General features: G+C 40.1%; 1 protein-coding gene across 1 annotated transcript in view; it reads left to right on the plus strand.

Annotated features, from left to right (window-relative positions):
- The first annotated feature begins 1,061 nt into the window (after window positions 1-1,061).
- cacna1ba (calcium channel, voltage-dependent, N type, alpha 1B subunit, a) overlaps window positions 1,062-19,877 on the plus strand; it is a 151,377-nt gene continuing 132,561 nt past the window's right edge. The window contains exons 1-2 of the mRNA XM_061037453.1: window positions 1,062-1,277; window positions 3,843-3,982. Of these exons, the coding sequence (XP_060893436.1) occupies window positions 1,128-1,277; window positions 3,843-3,982 (290 nt within the window). The 5' untranslated portion in view covers window positions 1,062-1,127. The remainder of the gene's footprint in view (window positions 1,278-3,842; window positions 3,983-19,877) is intronic.

Genomic DNA, 19,877 nt, shown 5'->3' on the forward strand with positions numbered 1-19,877 from the left:
GTTTAATTCCACACCAACTTGTTTATCAGCCCCATGCTTTACCTGCAAGGTGTTGATTTATTACAGTGTTCCATAAGCACCTGCTGCCTCCCTGGCATTACAACATTTCTGTTCAAGGTACGTTGTGTTTCTAGTCACCTGCAGTGTGCAGTATGGATGTGGGACATGCCCCCCCCCCCCCCCCCCCCCCCCCCCCCCCCCCCCACACACACACACACACACACACACACACACACACACACACACACACAGACTATATATTTGGCCCATCCTGTGTTCTCTCTGTTGACCAGCAGAGGGCAACTCCACTCGTTGCAAGAAGAAACCTGATTGGTCTATGAGAAAATTAGTCTACTTCTTTACCTTTCGGGCTTATCTGCCTGCCATCAACAAGTAGCTATCAGGGTGATCTGTCAACCAACAGTAGTCCACAAAACAAAGGCTGTCTCTTTGGCTACATCCACTTGTAAAACACAATTGTTGCTTGTATCGTTTGCTACGTTGAATCCTAGTCTGTTAAAGTCTGTCCGTTCTTCAGTCCAATAGATTTCACCTGGTATGATTGAGAGTAGCTTTCTTTTTCTTTGAGTTATAAACAGGGACGGGCTGCAGGGTGGTGCAGTGGTTAGCGCTGTTGCCTCACAGCAAGGAGGTGCCTGGTTCGAATCTATGTCGGACAGAGCCTCTCTGTGTGGAGTTTTCATGTTTCCACAGTCCAAAGACATGCTCGTTAGGTTGATGCTGACTTTAAATTGCTCGTAGGTGTGAATGTGAGAGTGTCTGGTTTTCTGTCTCTACATGTCAGCCCTGTGATTAACTGGAGAACAGTCCAGGATGTACCTCGCCTCTCGCCCAATGACAGACGGTATATTGGAAAAAATGGTATAGATAATGGACGGATGGATGTAAAAAATGATGCCAGTGCATCTTACAGGTGTAGCAACTAGCCAGCCAAAAAGATTTTAATTTTGTTGATCTCTTTATTTAAATCAGTGTTTTTTTAAATGTCCACCAATCAACAATATAGGTTCAGAAAAGTTTAAAAGTTTTTTTAAACTATTTAATTTTTTTTGTCTTCAGGGCTACTTTTTTATGCTTTTATTTCTGTTTCGGGTTGTTTTATATTTATGTGTGACACAACCTTTCCACAAGTATTCCTTAACTCTCTCACTCCATTTGAGTACATGATCCTGGCCACCATTATTGCAAACTGCATCGTGCTGGCCTTGGAGCAACACCTACCGGCCTCAGACAAAACACCGATGTCAGAGCGTTTGGTGAGTAGCCGCATGACTGCTTTTCCATTTCTTCCTCTGAGGCTCATGCATGTTGTCCTACAGTAGGGAAAGATACGGGGGCACTGCCTCACTCTGAGGCTTTTCTCTCTTACTTTTGTTACTCATCTTGCAGAAGCATTTTTGATACCTTTTGGCAAAAACGTACCCTCTGCTTAATCTAATCCTGCCTCTTTCAGAAATTCACAATTACTGATATTTAAAAATTCACATTAATTCCTAAGTGTCTGATAGTATCCCTCCTCCCAAGTGCTGCAGGTTACCCTGCAGAGCTGCTTTGATATCCCCTCTTGTATCATCACCCCAGGTTACCCCTGCTGTGCCCTCCCCCCACCCAGCTCTCTTGTTCAGTCTTTTTAATAAAGAAGCGAGTACTGTGAGTGTCGGCCCAATCAAAGAGCTGGAAGTGGCAGGGCTGTTTTAAGAAAGAAATGTCAACCCCCCCCAGGCAAGGAGCCTTGCAGCTTTCATTGATCATCTCCCTGAGACGGGCTGAAAGTCAGACTGACTGACAGACAAACAAACCACATGATGAACACAAGTGATCACACGTGTCACCAGAACAACGTCGCTGCTCTATTTAGAAGAACCCTTCAGCTTCTCAGTCTTGACCCAGCTATTATCCATCTCAAAACCATTTAGGGACAAATTAGTATTTCAGGACTCCTGTCACGGAGCTGTGGCTGCAAATAACAATCATTTCATTATTGATTTACCTGTCAATGATTCTCTCTGTAGGTAAATAACTGTTAGAGAGGGAAAATAAACATCGTAATTGTTCAGAGCTCGAGGTGATTGCTCAGTGAGTATGTTATATAGAGTTATTACTTTTATTAAAACCTCTCATTTTGATTCAACAAAATAAGATATTTTGTCTTTACACAGGCTCAACGCTTAATAAATCAAATCAGGGAGGAGCTATACTTGAAAGCCAGACAGTGTTTTTAGTTTCAGTGAGTAGCTAAATGTATTGAGCTTCAACACAGAGCTCTGCTTGTGATACTTCATTAGAGTCCAACCAGTCTTATCAGTTTTTTTTGTTAATGCGGTTGGTGTAACATCATCAACTTGACTGGACTGCCACAGCATGAAAAGGAAGGCAGGGACCAGACATGACAAGCATTAAATAAGCTCAGGTCCATTCAGTTTAAGACTTTGAATTTGAGTGCATTTTTTATGTATTTACAAAATGCCAACTTTCTGTACAAAACAGCATTAGGATTAAGAGTACTACAATTAACTCTGAGAGGGGGATTCCAGTGTTTATTATCAATTATTTCTACATGTACATGGTTCTTAATGACTGATACAGAAAGTGTTGTTTTGCTTGAGCCAAGAGAGGCTGGGATGGTTGCAGCAGAAGCCCTCCAGGCAAAATACGGCTGGTAAAAGTTCTTGTTGTAGCCACTGACAGGTTCAATTAAAACCAAGGCTTCTGTATATTTTTGTTGCTTTGTGGAGAGAAATTTAACGGCTGTTTCCGGTTTCAGAAAAAGCAGCGTACTCTTTACCACAAAGGTTTTCCTCTTTTGGTATCTTCCTGTAATGTTGTCGGACAGAAATTCTCAGTCCGTCAGTGGCAGAATAAGTACTTTTAGTGGACGGACTTTGACGATGGGCATTTCTTCCCAAGGATTATGTTGCAACATTTCCACGTGTCCCTTGACTGATTACTAAATCATCTTAACAAAGCAATTTGAAAACCCAGGACACTTGGCATTTAGACCCCAAAATATGTAAAAAAAAAAAAAAATAGACCCCAAGTCTAAATATACTGTAAATCACCCCTAAAGTTGTGAGTGTGGGTCCTGCAATGCCCCCTCACCCTCACACAGAAAATCCTGACATGACATGATAAAGAAGGTCTCCAAATTCTCTAATATTATAGTATGTAGTATTTATGTATTTTATATGTTGAGCTAATCGATTTTGTTTTCAGTAAATACAGTGCATCTTGGACATGGTCGTATAACTAGGGCCTGACCGATATGGGATTTTTGGGGCCGATACCGATACTGGGAGAGAAAAAAATCTGATACCGATATATCAGCTGATATCATATCATAGCATAGATATAGAAATATACATATTATATTGCATTGATCACTTTAATACAGTTATCAAACACATGTGGAAAAGATATATAATAAAGACACATGGTCAATCTACTGAAAAGTAACTGAAAGTGCATGCATCACCGCTTGACTCTCTGGACGGTGATAATACTTGTTGTAACATGTAGCACACTCTGGGTATCTTTGTATTGATTTTACTGTCTATAAAGAGTAAAAACTCAGATATACTGAAACTAAACTCACTCATTCCTCATTGACCTCAATAGTAGTTGACTCTGATGGTTCTCCAGGGTGTTAAAGATCTTAAACAGTGTTGGAGATGATCATAGGACACTGTATCTCCTGAAGCTGTTCAAATCATATGAACACTTTATTTCATCTGACACATGAACGATCAATTTCTGATTTTATTGACTTGACCTGTTAAAAGTCGGTAATCCTCATGACTTCTCTTTCTGCTTTTTCTCGACAGGACGACACAGAGCCCTACTTTATTGGAATATTTTGTTTTGAGGCTGGCATCAAGATCATCGCTCTGGGCTTTGCCTTTCACAAAGGCTCCTACCTGCGTAATGGCTGGAATGTAATGGACTTTGTGGTGGTCCTAACAGGGTGAGTAGCACCGGCCTAATGGCTTATACAGCTGCAAACTGACAGAGCTGATGGGCAGCAGCGATTAATGATGGGGAGGAGAGAGCTCTGCTGTGTGTGTGTGAGTGTGTGTGTGTGTGTGTGTGTGTGTGTGTGTGTGTGTGTGTGTGTGTGTGTGTGTGTGTGTGTGTGTGTGTGTGTGTGTGTGTGTGTCTAATGATCAGTACAGCCAAGCCATCCCAGATGGCAGGGTGTTTTCTTCCTGTCTTGATGAAGTGGCATTGTCTAAATCAGATGTGCAGAAAATCTGTGAACATTACAGGATTTTAAAGTACAGAATTGTATTAACCCTTAACACATTTAGAAATTATCAGACGGAACCAAACCCCCTTTTCAGATGTTTAGAGTTCTCAATAATGACGGTCAGAGCTTGTTTCGGCCATAGACATTATATAAGAACTGGACATAGTTCCCTTGACATCACAAATTGTTTTTTTGAACCGCAGTGTTGAAGCTGCGAGTTCGGCTTTTTGGCCATTACGGTCTAGACTTTAATAAGTGTCCACATTTGAACGAAAGGGTAGAGCCGAACATGCCACGCCCTACAGCCTCTACCCTGCGTTATCGTCAATTTCATTCTAGACGGGACGATATCTTACAAAATGAACCATCAGGCTGTATTTGAGATGACTTGTATGTAGAGATTGATTGATTGTTTTTTTGTGATTGTTATATTGCTGAAATACTTTGTCAGGCTTCATCTGCTTCATCTTTCCAGCAGTAAAGTTATTTAGTACACTCATACAACACCAGCTATTGTAGGGATGGGACTAATTGGCACAACTGATTTCATAATTGTTTTTGTAGACTAACCTATTATTAAACAGATTTTAAGTCTCCAAAAAACTGTCATCTTCAAATTGTTTCTTAAGTGTGACAAGCAGTCAAACATAAACAAACACTCTAAAGGAAATAGTAAGTCTTAGTTTTTAATACTTTAAATCTGTAGTGTCTTAAAAATTCACATTAAATCCACTAAAGGGGACATCAAAGTTCTTATTAATACTGTTCTGTGTTACATGACAGCATTATGTAATGGCCCTAAATGGTTCATTTATGATGCGTGTGGGCTAATAGAACGAGCTTAAGGTTGACTTGATTCTATGATAATCCCATTGCTCTGTCATCCCGGTCAGGCTGGATACATGTGGCCAGTAGTAAGCTCTTCTGTCGTTCTATGGTCTCAGTTGGTCCGCAGTAAACAACAGAGCATCCCTTGATATTGGACGAGAAAGCGAGTGTAGGACTAAAGCTTTTGTTGTGGGGGGATGGAGAGAGAGAGAGATAGTGGTGTGTTGGGGGGTTGATAGGGATGGGCGAGGGGGGGGGGGGGGGGGGGGGGGGGGGGGGGGGGTAGTGAGTGGAGGAGGCTGTTACGCTGCAGAAAGTCCCTGGACGCCTGCTGATTCCACCGGGGGCCGGCCTGGCCTCTCTTACATAATGATACAGAGATTTATTTGGCCCCTCTGTTGGGGCTTGTGTCAGGAACCTCACTGCAATAAACAGATCCTCCACCAATTCCCAAACCCCTCATCAACACCAACCCCCCCCCCCTCCCTCCCCATTGCTAATCACTGGGAGTCTCTGAGCCTTTGTTCCTGTTTAGCTGAACAGAAGGGAAGCAGTCAGTGGAAAATGTAATAAATGCCATCCTCCAGAATGAGTCTGGTTTCAATGGAATGACGCAGACATCTGTTTGTGTTTGTGTCTGTGTAACCACAGGCGTGTGGGTCTATACCAGTCTTTTAACAATGTTTTATCACCTTTACTACCAACCAGTCATGTCTGTTCAAAGGAGGCCGTAGTGATTAAGATTCAATTGTGTTTGACTGTCAGGCAGCAACAGGTTTCCTCTAATGCCACCAGTAAGGAAAATAAAGCCTTGCAGATTTACTGATTTTTTTGGATTTAGACAGAGCTTATTTTTTTGCTGTGATAAATTATTTGGTACCTCCTGAAACCAACATTTTTTGCGCAATAAGAATTATTGACTTTCTAGCTATTTTGTATTTGTAAGACTTGATGAGGATAACAACAAAAATTATCTAAAAAAAAGTCTCCTTTTATGGGGACAATAGGATTATTTAAAAGTGCAGCACAATGCGCTACCAGTGTGCCACAGTATTAAATAAGGGTGAAAGGTCAAAGGAGGTATTTTTATAATCTATCATACTCTCTAAATTATACATTTAACTACTTTAATAACTGTACGTGATGGATCACCAAGCTTTAGGTTTGGCTCAAAGTAAAACTAAAAAGTAGGAGCTCTCTTATGTGCGTGACAGTAAGAATCCAACAGGGTGTTGGTCCCAACCTGGTCAGCAGCACCTGTACTCTTAAAATATGAGAATGTAGGTGACCCTGTGGAGCTCCTCCACTTCTGCACATGTGGGGCTCCCAGTCCAGTTTTACAATAAATATGCACGTTTATTTTGACGTTTACAATAAACCAGTAAAGTAAGCATTGATATAAATTTATCAACCAATCTACTCTCTCATTCAGTTTGGTTATGTTAATGCACTAAATATTTTTTTTTTGTTCTATTTACATCCTGAGTTTACGTTACATAACTTAGATGAGTTACATACATGAGGTTCAAAGCATCGGTTACATAATTAGAAAAGCAGTCAATATAGAAGAAAAGGTTGACTTTGTGTTTCATATTGCATTTAAACTCTATATGATGGAAGTTATGGGTTTGTGAGACCCGTCCATGGTGTGTGTTTTTGTGGATGCCTGCTGAGCGTTGAGGTGATGGTGATTGACAGGTTGTCAGGGCTTGTATGAAGCCACAGTCTCTTTCAGTGTGTGTGTGTGTGTGTGTGTGTGTGTGTGTGTGTGTGTGTGTGTGTGTGTGTGTGATGTGTGTGTACACACACAGCCTGAGCAGGTCTGATTGAATTGCAGCTGAGCAGGCTGACATGATAACTGTAGCCTAATTGAGGGACATGGTGGCTGATGGAGGCCATTACAGCTGAGGTCTGGACATCTTATCACGCTGCACTGACGGGATGAACCATGCTGGAGATACTGGCTCGCTCATATCAAATGTATGCAACGAAACACACACACACAGACACACACACACACACACACACATACACACACACACACACACACACACACACACTGAAACATGAATGAACACAAGCACACACATGCCAACAAATCCCTTCATGATGATGTCCATTTCCTGCAGGATGTGTACTCTGTAGAAACCCGCAGCAATTAAGCATCAGTAATGGCTGCGATTATTTGTGCATTCAGCTCATTTAGACAGGACTCGGAAATATCAATCAGCTCAGCAACATGTTTGTTTGTCTACCAGCCACAGGACCTTTGTCAATTTCTACTTATTTGAGCCCATTTTCAATACAAAACTGATGCAGTTCAGCATGTTTAGTGTTTGTTTTTGTCATCGTGCTCACAGCGCTCTCAGTTGCAAAAATGTCAACATTTGGGAACACCATCTTGCCTGTCAATGTCACTTCTCCCTCACTGACCAATCAAAATCAAGAAGGGGTGGGACTTCTGATATCAGCATCGTCAACAACAAAAACAGAGGAGAAACTTATCTGACTCATCTTTTAATGGGTAGAATTTCCAGGTCTAGAGCGGCTGCTAATGCCAGGACAGGATTCTTTGACATTATTTTATTGTTTTTTGGTTATATTTCCTTGAATAAAAGTAGAAAATATTAAGCCCACAGAGCTACTTAAAACAGATCCAACAGACTCTAAACAGGGGGAGCAGAAGTTAACTTTCATGACCTAGCAACAGTAAGCGCCAATGCTGAAACTAAGGTAGTGGGTGCTGCCAGTGAAAAAAAGCAATTATATCTGCGCCGCTAGCCCAGAGGCTGAAGTCTCCCAAGCGGACGCCCCGGGTTTGAATCCTTTCCCGCATGTCATTCCCCACTCTCTCTCTCTCTCCTCAATTACTGAGGCATAAAAATCCCCAAAATGATCATTAACACAGACTGGGGAAAAAATCAGCCATTGTAAAGCCATTATAAGTAGAGAGGTGTATTTAGGATCTGGTAAGCATAGTTATGACTAGCAAGAGTGGATAGTAGTTAAAATGGCTCTGTCAAAAACAAGCCTAGCAACACCTCAGTTTTGATAATGTTAAAAAGTCATTTAGACCATAGACAACATAAATGTGAAAATTATAACAAGTTATGATTTAAGGGGGAGTTACATGCTTGATATATGTTTTGGGGAACAATGAGCAGCTGCAGTCTCAGTGTGCTCAGCAAAGAGAGAGTATTACCTTAAACGATAGGCCTTTGATAAATCAATAGAGCTTTAAACTGACTCTGTACTGTATATGAAATCATCCACATATTGTTTTAGTAGCACTCCTACCTCTGTCAGATGAGACTTTATAGCTGTCTCATCTTAAGTTAGTGTTTTTGTTTTGCCATAAATTGCCAATATTCAATGCATATTTTTTCACTCAATAATTTTTCCGGTGTACCTCAGTATTTCAGTCAGTGTTTCCATGGGTTTCCCAGAATGCCTCTGTGTAAATCCCAAGAAAGCGAGGTGAACTCTGCTGGGGATCCATCTGTTATTTATACACAGAAGAGGAGGAGAGAGCGTTACAGTCACGGCATAGTAACAGGAGGGGAGTGAGAGTTTCCACTGAGAAATGCTAAAAGATGTGCTCCTTATTCTGTTCTTTTCTCTTCTATGAAAGGTCTCTCCCTGTATTATAATACAATCATATTCACTGCAAATATTCACATGGCAACGACTGATAAACTGCTTTAGTATCAGTACCAGGATGACGTAACATGACATCTGCAACAACCAAATGTCTTTCAACAAGAGAGGGTCAAAAAATGTCCACATCAGCTATCATTTACTGCTAACACTCTGTTTTCAATTAAAGTAAGCCAGCTGAGAGAGGGACGCCCTGATTAAAGTATTAGTGCAGTTAACTAAATGAATTGAAATGGTAATGATAATGCTAAAAGGCAGAAGATTGTGTCGGTGATAATGTGGCCAGCTTTTAGGTTTTATTCGAGATCCTAGTTGAGAAACATACACAAAGGTAGCACATCAGACTGTATGAAACATGATTGTAGTCTCAGTGATGTCGCCCATTGGTCCTCTGCTGGTCACAAGGCATTTACACAGCATACACACAAACCGGCTCTTATCATAATCCCATCAATATGCCTGTTGCTAAGGCTGTGCCACTCCACAGCACATCTGAGAAAACAGTGATCGAAGAAAACAGACGGAGGAGCTGAGAGGAGCACAGACACTCGCCTCTGCTTTCAACAGAAAATGTTTTTTACTACAAGACTTAAATCATGGAGGTTGAAACTGTTTTGAGTCTTTAGAATATCTCACCAATTATTACCTTCACAAGAAAACCAAGAGCATAGCAATATCTGTACACAGAGGATGAAGATAGAGTGATGCACTGAGGAGGAGTTAACAAAGCAGAGTCTGAAACAGAGACCACCTGATCTCACAAAAATATTTGAACGACTTGAATTCACCATGGACTGTAACGGATGTAGTCTGAATGATGTCACCCATTCGTTTCTGAAGTGGGAATTTTGAAGCCTAAAGATAAATGTCACTGTTTTGGAAATGCTGTCTCAAACTAAATTTGGGTCAACAAGCTAAGAGGTTGAGCTAAAGCGGGCCTTAAGCCTCCTGGCAAACAGCTACTGCGTGCTAGCCTGTGAGTCAACTCATCTTAAAGGCTAATTTATGCTTCACTCTTATCCTTATATAATCCAAAGGGTATGAGTTATAAACAGTACAGTGTGTACCAATAAAGACTTGAGCTACTGATACCAATTTGTTTTGTACCATGCTGTAAACACATTTATTTCTTCAGTAAAAATCTACATTTTAACATGGGTGTTAATGGGACTTCTGGGGCTTTTGAAACCAGCCTCAAGTGGACACTAGAGGAACTGCAGCTTTTTTTGCAATCCCCCAATTTCCTTCAGTTTTTAAACACAAGAGGTTGCAGCTCGGTTTGCACAGTATAAACATCAGAAAGTCAATACCAACCGGATTGTTATTCTTTGAAGATTACAGTTGTGGCTGACAAAAACAGAAATAAACGAGTAGGCCAGTTTCACACGGCATTATCTCCTCAAGTTGGCTGCTTAGTAGTAGTGCTGCAGGATATTAGAATAATATGTCGTTTTCTCTCTTGTCAATACTTAATGTGCAATTTACATTGTTAAATATTCTAATAAATAAACAGATATCAGAGTGCTTATGAGCTATAACTCAGTTTTTTTTTATGATGTGCTGTTCTTCATGTTTGACGCAACCCCTGTGTTTGCAACATGTCCCTCCTGAATCTATATTTGGACAAATTAATCTGAGAGGAGCTGATAGCTATCTTGAGCTTTTCCCGGCTGGAAAAAAATAGTGTGAAAGCATGAGCACTGTAGTCTGCACAGGCTGTCATCCAATAGGTAAAATGTACACATGCTTAGTGGGAAAGCATGGCTTGTTTACATAAAATTTGTTTTCTTATTTATTGTGATAAATTCAGACTTTTGCTACATGTTTATTATGACGGCTCATATTGTGAGAACCATGCATTAGTTACTAATTGTGCAGCCTAATTTGGAAGTGAGTGTTGTGAGAAAGGTGTAAGTTATTTGGTATTTGCGTATGATGACAGGGCTGGCTTAGTATGACCTGAATGATTGTTTGATCACACTGTAGAGATACCAGTATGTCCCCAAATTAAAGTAATTACTTTTACCCTCAAAGTCATAAAAACTATGGAAACAACACCCAAGTGTTAAAGAAAAAAACTAAGTACTATGTCAACAATATCTACCCAAAGCTTTTATGCCATGAAATCAAATCAAATCAAACACAGTTATATACAGTGTTAACTCAAACATAAATAAAGTGTAGCGTGAATATAAGTTAGCTGTAATTTACCAGCTTTTAGTCGGTATCACGTGCAGTTGTCCGGCAGAAAAATATGTCAAATGTCTGGCTGAGATGTGCCAAATAAAAAATGATAAAAACATAAATAATGACATATTAAATATTGTGTTTACAACACAAAATATTTTCATACCGTTTTAGCATTATTTTTCTCCTTATTTATCTGTTGAAGATCACCAATCACGATCTATAGGTTTCACTGATCTAATGTCTCCCCTTATTCCCCCTCCTCACTTACATGTGTGAGCCGTGTTTGACACCTGCACCGCACATCTGAGAGACGTCTACTTGTACGTCCCTCAATTGAGCTGTGAGGTCTCATGATAGAGATAAACCTCTATGCACTGTTATTTTAATATTTATGTCCCTCTTAGTTGTGGATCATTGAGTTACGCTCAACCATAGACAAACCTTCATGTAGATCACCTGTAATGAGAGCGGAATATCTACTGGAACGTTTCAAAAACGCAAGTGGGGTTAATTGGACGTCATTATAAAACATGCTGTTGGTTGAATAGGCTACTGTCTTTACAACAAAAACAGGCAAATAGAAAAGTAAAGAGAAGAAGCCGATTGAACCGCCATATTTAGAGAACGAGGTGAAGGTGTGTGGATGGAGGAGTGAAAGGAAAAGGCGATCAGATTTAATAGTTTGTGAAGTCACATTAAAACAAGTTATGGGAATAAAACACAATGAATACAACCTAAGGCTGTTTAAAAAAAAATCTTTAAACACTACCCAGAAAGGTACCACAGGTACAGCGTCATTCAGTGGGGAACAATTTGTGTTTCCTAAAGATGTTTTGCCAAGAGAACATGATTATAACAATATTGAATCCATATTGCACACTCTGCTACTTACAGCCAGAAAGCTTCATTGCTAGTGTAATACAGTGATGCTCAAATTAAATTATATTTGGCTGATGAATAAATCAAATAAAATCTGTGCACATGTGTGGTAAAATCAGCCGATACCGATTACCGATTAATGGGTCGGGCTCTACTTTTGACTCAGTCTTCTGTGTTTTTTTTTTCTGAGGTGGAACAAAACGAACCGTGATTTGAGAGAACAAGTCACACGTCAGGCAAAGTGGTGCTATAGACAGTACCAAGAGGACTTTCAAGGCATTTCATTCTTCCATGATAATGAATCAACAATAGGGTTTGTGGTTGTTCTTGCGTTTTTTTTGCCGTTAAATAAAGATAGATAGATAGATACTTTATTGATCCCGAGGGAAATTCAAAGCATCCAGTAGCAGGTTACAAAGACGTACATGACATGAAACATTTGTTACAAATTAACCACAAAACCGACGCCCCCCCCCCCCATACATATATATTAACCCGAAAAAAAAGATTTAAAGAATACCCCTAGAAAAAACCTGTGCAATTAAAAATAGACTTATACAAGAAATGTACATAACCTGTGCAGGGATGAAAATATATGTGGAATTTAAACAAGAACCTATAAACAGTTGAGGAAAAAAATCTGTAATTAGACCTGAATATAAAAAATAAAGAAAGTGTTGACCTTCTGAAGTTGTGTTGTTTATATATGTACAGCAATGTTTAAAAAGGAGATTAAAATGATCAAAAAACATACATATAATATAGGTAATTAGACATGGCTCTTCAATGCATGTCAAGAGTTGCTCTATGAAATTTGGGATGTTGTAGGCAAAATAAATCTTCGAAATAAAAGTCTTTTTAAGGTGAACTCTGGTGTGAATGTGTGTGGCAGTTCAGGTCTACCTCTCTCCAACACCATTAACATTTTGAACATGCTATCCATTGATCTGGTGCACCTCACACATGTTTGCTCTCACAGCATGGATCCATCTGTCTTTAGCTGCCAATCAGATCACGTCTAGGTCTACATGAATGGGAGGGTCTGGATGTAAGTCCTGCAGGCCAGGCCCGACCTTTTCTATGTTCCAATAAGATGTAGGGAGCTGCTAATAAGAGCATATGTCTTCCTCTCCGTGCTCCCACCCTGATCAATAGAGTATTGAGCTGAAGCAGAGCGAATAGATTCACTTCAGCTCTGCTCTTTATAGCCGGCCGGATCAAAGCAGCTGCTGATGGATCTCTGCAGTGGCTCACTCGTACAGTGGAGCCACCCCTTTGTCAGACACACACACACACACACACACACACACACACAAACACACACACACACACATACACACACACACACACATACACACACACACACACACACAAACACACACACACACACACACACACACACACACACATACACACACACACACACACACACACACACACACACACACACACACACACACACACACATACACACACACACACACACATACACACACACACACACACACACACACACAAACACACACACACACACACACATACACACACACACACACACACACACATACACACACACACACACACACACACACACACACACACACACACACACACACACACACACACACACACACACACACACACACACACACACACACAGCCTAGGAGAGGATTTGTAATTTCTGTTTTAGATCAAATTGATGAGGACTCAAATCTGCTATATTTTGTTTAAATATCTCTTCAATCAGACTCATTAAGCAAAGTGTTGTAGGTTTTAGTTCTGTTAAATGTGCTGCCAAAGTGAATATGAGGTGGTAATTTCATGGTCCACTATTTTTCATCTGATTGTCTGTTTATTGAATCATTTTCTGTCTTTCCAATACTTAAGCTCACTGCGTAAAATAATAAATAATAATTATTATTTAAATGAATGTTTGGTAATCTGTAAAGCAGTTCAGTGTCTGTATTTGGTTGATATTGAAGTTTTACTCTTCCAATCTTTAAGGAATAATACACTTTTTTTTAAAGTGGGGTTGTATGGGGTACATAGGGGGGTTTTAATTTTAAATTTATACGAAGCATCATGATGCGGACGTGGACGATTTTGCATCAATGCAGGGACAGAACATAATCGATGCTTTACCAGGGGTTGGAAATTTGCATCTGCATCCTGCCAAATGCAGGTGATAAGTGCGGTGTGGATGTGAATGTGAAAACTTCACATCGGATGTAGAAAATTCACACAACTCAATTGTTTGAATTTGGAGAGAAACAACACTTAACTCCAGAAAGAGTCAGGAATCAGGGACAGGGAGAGAGAGAGAGAGAGAGAGTGGGTAATGACATGCAGGAAAGGAGCCACAGGCTGGATTCGAACCTGGGTGCCGGCATGGAGGACTACAGCCTCCATACATGGGCCGTGCGCACTAACCACTGTCCCACCAGCGCCCCACAGCATTTATTCAGACGTTGATGTCTTAATCACTTTCTAAATACAAAATTAAAAAGGAGTTCATATTTATCTTCCTGCTTGTCCTCATTAATGAAAAAGTAGCCATGTGCAGTAATATAGAAAATTATCGAATCGTTAAACAGAAAAATCGACTTGAATCGTGACAATATACAGCACTGATATCAATGACCTGCAGAAGATGATGGTCATGGAGCTGGCCGGAGTTCCTTTCTGAAGCTTTATGTACTGCTCTTTGCTACTTTGGAACAGACTGTAACTGCTAACTGGAAGGTTTAACTCAAACCTCTCTTACCTAAAAAAGTCTCAGTCCATGTTTTTTTGTGTTATAAAAATGTACTGCTGGTCATATAGACTTCACTGTGCTTGTTTCAATGTTAAACGCTTCAGACAGCTGTGACTGGCTGCACTGGATACAAACAAGAAAAAACTGAGATGCCCATGTGTTTGCAGTGATCCGTTTCTGAGGATGACTTTGAAGAAGGTGTTACTTAATCATTTTTGCAAAGTGTTCAGACGGGCAGGCAGTCGAAAATTCCTTCCTTCATATTAAGTCCTGGATTTCTAACATGTTGTTTTTCTTAGAAGCTATAGAAGAGATCTGAGGCACTCAGAGGGGTATACATATAACGCCTTTAATTCATCAGGGCTCAGATTCATAAAAAACATGGCAACATGTTTCAGTCATACTGAATCTGATGAAGGCCAGCATGGCCCATAGAAGGGGCGTGGCTGATCTGACTGACAGGCGGGCTTGTTGGATCTGTTTGTCAGGAGGCTTAAGGCCCGTTAGTTTGAGACATCATTTCTAATATGGAGAGCTTCAGATGTCTGCTTCAGAAACCAATGGGTGACATCACTGAGATGACGTCCATTATGATCCTTACAAGTCATGCACATGCACAGATATCGTCGATGCTGTCTTAGTATTCCTATGGGATCACTGTTGGTTAGGTAAAGATTCAGGACAGTTTCAACCTCCATGATTTCAGTTTTATAGTGAAAAATATTTTCTGTTAAAAGCAGAAACTCCTCCAAGCTCCTCCGTCTGTTTTCTTCGATCACTGTTTTCTCAGATGTGCCGTGGAGTAGCACAGCCTTAGCAACAGGCATATTGATGGGATTATGATAAGAGCCGGTTCGTGTGTTTGCTGTGTAACTGCCTTTGTGATCAGCACAGGAGCGTGGCTCTCTCTCAGCAGCATCAACACCTCCTCCTGATCCAACACCAGGGACTGCTGGCTCTCTGCTGGATCTCACTGTGTTACTACATCGACATGGGAGCCTGCTTGCCAAACACAAAGTGCTGCAGAGCCTTTGTAGTGACAAAGTGAGAGCTGGGGAACCCAAAGAGAAAACACTGAATAACTAACTAATGAGAGCAGAGGAAAACACCAGGGAATTATACTAAAATCAATATTTTTTTGTTCCACTGTGTAAAACTAAAGGTCCAAAAAAAAATTGCTTGAAATATTAAGGTCTAAGGAAGGAGACACTGTGTGATAGTTATAATTCATCATCTCAGTGGTGCTCTATTTTAAACTCCCTGCACTCTGAGGAGTAGGTGGTGGCATGCCTTGTGTGATCGTGATCTGAATTTCTTAACCAAGAAGAAGAACAATGTGTTTATTTTCTAACTTGACAGCTGAAGGCATACCGACTTTAAAACAAAGCTTTACTCTGCTCTTAAACAGTCGCTCGCTCAAAAGCCTTGCCAAAAAAAGCAAGAAACACATGGGAAAGCTCTGGAAGAATGCTTATTCTTGATATACAGTATCAATAATTTAATAGGAAGAAATTACAGTTTTTGAGGTCTTAAATAGGTTAAAAAATCAGGAGATTGCTTCATCTGCTCAGTTCAACAGGCTGTAATGGTGGCAACGTAATCTTTCAGGGCAAATGTGCTGCAGGCTCAGATTTTAATGTTTGAAAAAAAAAGATTACATAGAGCATCCCTAGAGTAAAAGAGGGATCTATTTTTAACCAGAAACAGCTGTTACATCACTTTCTTCAAAGACACCAGACTCCATAACAAAAGACAGTCATTTAACCTGTGTAGAACGCTTGAGATGTAACGACACACTCAACTCACAATAAGAGGTGCGCTGGTGGCCTAGTGGTTAGCGGGCGGCCCGGGTTTGAATACTACCTGGGGTTTCTTTCCTGAGTGTCATTCCCCACTCTCTCCCCCTAATTTCTCTAATAATTGCATTAAAAGCCCAAAAATAAATATAATTTATTTTTTAAACTACACAATACAGTAGTTATCATTTTGGTGTCTCCAGCGTCACAGTGCCGCGCTGATTGACGTGCAGCTTCATGTTGATTGTGCTATTTTTGTCTTCAATATGTTTGAATGCTGTTTTTGTCTCGCTTGTTTTCCGCTTACCTCCTCTTTTGAAACATATATTTTTATCAAATCGATTTAAATATAGTCCATATTTGTATCTATTTGCATCGTTGCATCCTTATTGTACACATGAAGCTGATGTTCTGTGTCCATAACTGGTTAGTTTGATTCCCAACAACATTGACCATTATTTTAATCATTGGTCTTCTTTCTGCTCTGCTTTGAAAAGTGTCTTTGTTTATTTACTCCCTGCTCTCTTTTTGTCCGCTGTTGGCTGCTGAGAAGTCTGTGCAGTGAGTTCTTATCTAATTCTGCTACCTATTGCTTGTAGAAGGTAGCAGTTTAAGAAAGCAGAACATGTCAGACAATTAACCCAAGACCATTTGGTAAACATCAACATTTGGTGATAATTCCATGTGGTTTAGCACTTTCATGTTACGAGTCTGTGTTTGCTGCATCACTGAAACGAACAAACTGTTAAGTGAACAATATTTAGACTAACTTGGTAAAGTTAACAAAGTTAACTAACTTGGTAAAATTAGTTCAAATATGGTCTACACACTGGATACATTTCACACTGAAGGTTAATTACATTTCTAGGATACATTTTGTTATTCCAAATTTTTTGTCTAGTTTTTAAAAAACTGATCTTAGTATTTGTTGATGTCTTGTTTTTCATGTGCCTTAAATGTGTACGTTTTTTTGTGTGGTGTCTTGACTGTGTTTGCAGTTGCTGCTGTGACGGTTTAATTTCCTGCAAAGGATTAATAAAGTACCCATCTAATCTAGTCTAAAGAAACGGCTTCTGAAGCTCATAAGAAGAAGAAAGACTACAGTATTCAGGACTGTTTTAGGCATGTATTAGTTTGTCATCAATGGTCAGCCAGCACCATGATTCAGCAAACTCTCACAGTCATCTCATAGACAGACTTCTACAGTATATTTTCAGATCACCAGAGACAGAAACGGTTTGATTTATTTATTCTCCTGGCGGCTGGATGAACACTGAACCCTGATGGCAGGTGTTGTGGCTCCATAGAGCGGCTCCGGTCGCTGATGTAAGCAGCGCTATCATCAGAATGTGGACTGTGGACATTGTGATGATGATGGCTCTGTGGTCAGGGCTAATGCATGCAGCCAGACTTTGGCGTTTGTACAGTAAGCTCCTCTATAATCAGCCTCTCTCCGAAGAGAAAGGATGGAGCAAATGAATGAATAATTGATTAGGGTTTCAGTGTGGATGAATTAGCCCAGTTAGAGAGAGTGCATTTTATCCACTTTGATAAGCACTGTGGAGCTCACTGATGCTTTTATATACCTTACCTAAGGCATAATATATATTCTACTATAAATAAAGTTTGTAAAACGTCTTGATTGGACGTAATGAGCTGGAAGAGTGAGAAAGCAAAACCAGTTATTTTTATAGCACTCAAAATGTACTGTAAACCTATTTCTGTCTGAAGCTTATACGACTGCCTAAAAATAGTCAGCCAAAAGTTAGTCAATGAAAATATTCCCAGTCTCCATTGGCCTATACGTCCGAGAAGAAAAAAAACTCCATCCAGGAACTGATCCCTGTCTGTGAGTCTTTAAGAGCTTTCTGTACTCTCATACTACTGAAGAAAGATGGCCGAGTGTTGCCCTTCTGTTTTTCTTGTGTTACGAATGCTTTTGATGCAGTTGATAAGAATTAGTCGCTTGTGTGTGAAAACAAGTATGATTGTGTACAGGACTGGGGCGGAGATCTGAGAGGGGGCCAGGCTTTGTTTGCGCTGAGGTTGTGACAATTGAATTAGCTCATATTATATAAAATCATGATAACACACTTACTGGATAGTTTATACAAAGGTCTTTTGATAAGAAGTGTGTTGGGATTTAAGCAATTAAAATTAATGTTAATTTGTGAGAGCAGTGTATCACTTTTTATCTGAGTACACCTTACACTGATAACACAGCTGGAGAGACACAGGAAAGGCGGGTGTAGAAAGTGTGGCAGACATGCATCGACTGTGGCCAATGTATTTAATAGCCTGCTCTACTGACTGAGCTAAACCTGCGCTTATAGTCTTGGCTCATGCAGGATTAAGTTCAGTGACATTAACTTTGTCAACAACATATGAGCTCTCTCTGGTAGGGCCTGACTGATATGGGATTTTTGGGGCTGATAAAGATACCAATATTTGGTAGAAAAAAAATCCAATATTGATATATCAGCCAAAATCTTTATTAGAGCTATTTTTGATCCGCAAATATTAACAAAGATAAATAATATACACATTTATTGCATTGATCCCTGAAATGCAGTTATCAAACACTTGGGGAAGAGATATATAACGGTGGAGAACATGGTCACTCAAATAGAAAGTAACTGCAACATGTATGTGCGTCACCACTTGACACTGGAGAGTGATGATGCTTGTTGTAATCCATACAGCACACTCTGCTACATGGAACAAGAACTGCTAGTTTAATACAATGAAACTCACATGAAATGCTTTTTGACTGGTGAATAAATCTAGCTTTAATCAGCACATATCTGTGATAAAATTAGCTGATATCGATAGTCACTGGATATGCTAATATCGGCTGGCTGATTAATCGATTGGGCTCTCTACTCCCCAGCACACAACAAGAAATAGGAAACTGAAAAGACTCAGAGTTAGATGGCGCTGGTTATCTCAGGCGAACTAGTGACAGCTGTTTTTACTCGCTGCTGGGTACTTCCCATGACTCTGACATCTGGAGTATGACTTTCAATCACATTGTAGTTAGACATCCCCTGCCTCTTTTGATATTACTTTTATATAACCTTTGAAAATATTTGGTTCTGGTGATTCTGGTAGCCACCTTAATACTTAATCTCAGGATAGTGATCTTATCCTCACATTTCAAGCTTCAAAAGGTCTATATTAAAGCAGGGCAGGGTGTGTAAAAATGTGGTTACAACTTCTTTGTGAGGTTTCAAGAAGAAAAATGGGGTATTTTGGGTATGAAAACGGTGACCTTCAAAGATAGTGAATGTCAGTTTTAATGCAACCCCTTTTCAGCTTCAGTCCCTCACATAATAATATCAGCTTCCTAAAATCAGACGGACTGTATAGTGTACTTAAACTCTGTGTGTTTGCTGTGCTCAGTGTAGCTCCGAGGAGTCCCCGGTGGGGATTGAGGTGCTTGACTGGCAGCCATGACTCTTTCACCCATTTGTTTTAAATGGACGTTATTCTCGGGAAGTGGAGGAT

This window comes from Labrus mixtus, chromosome 5 (genome assembly GCF_963584025.1).
Source record: "Labrus mixtus chromosome 5, fLabMix1.1, whole genome shotgun sequence".
NCBI classification, from domain to species: domain Eukaryota; kingdom Metazoa; phylum Chordata; class Actinopteri; order Labriformes; family Labridae; genus Labrus; species Labrus mixtus.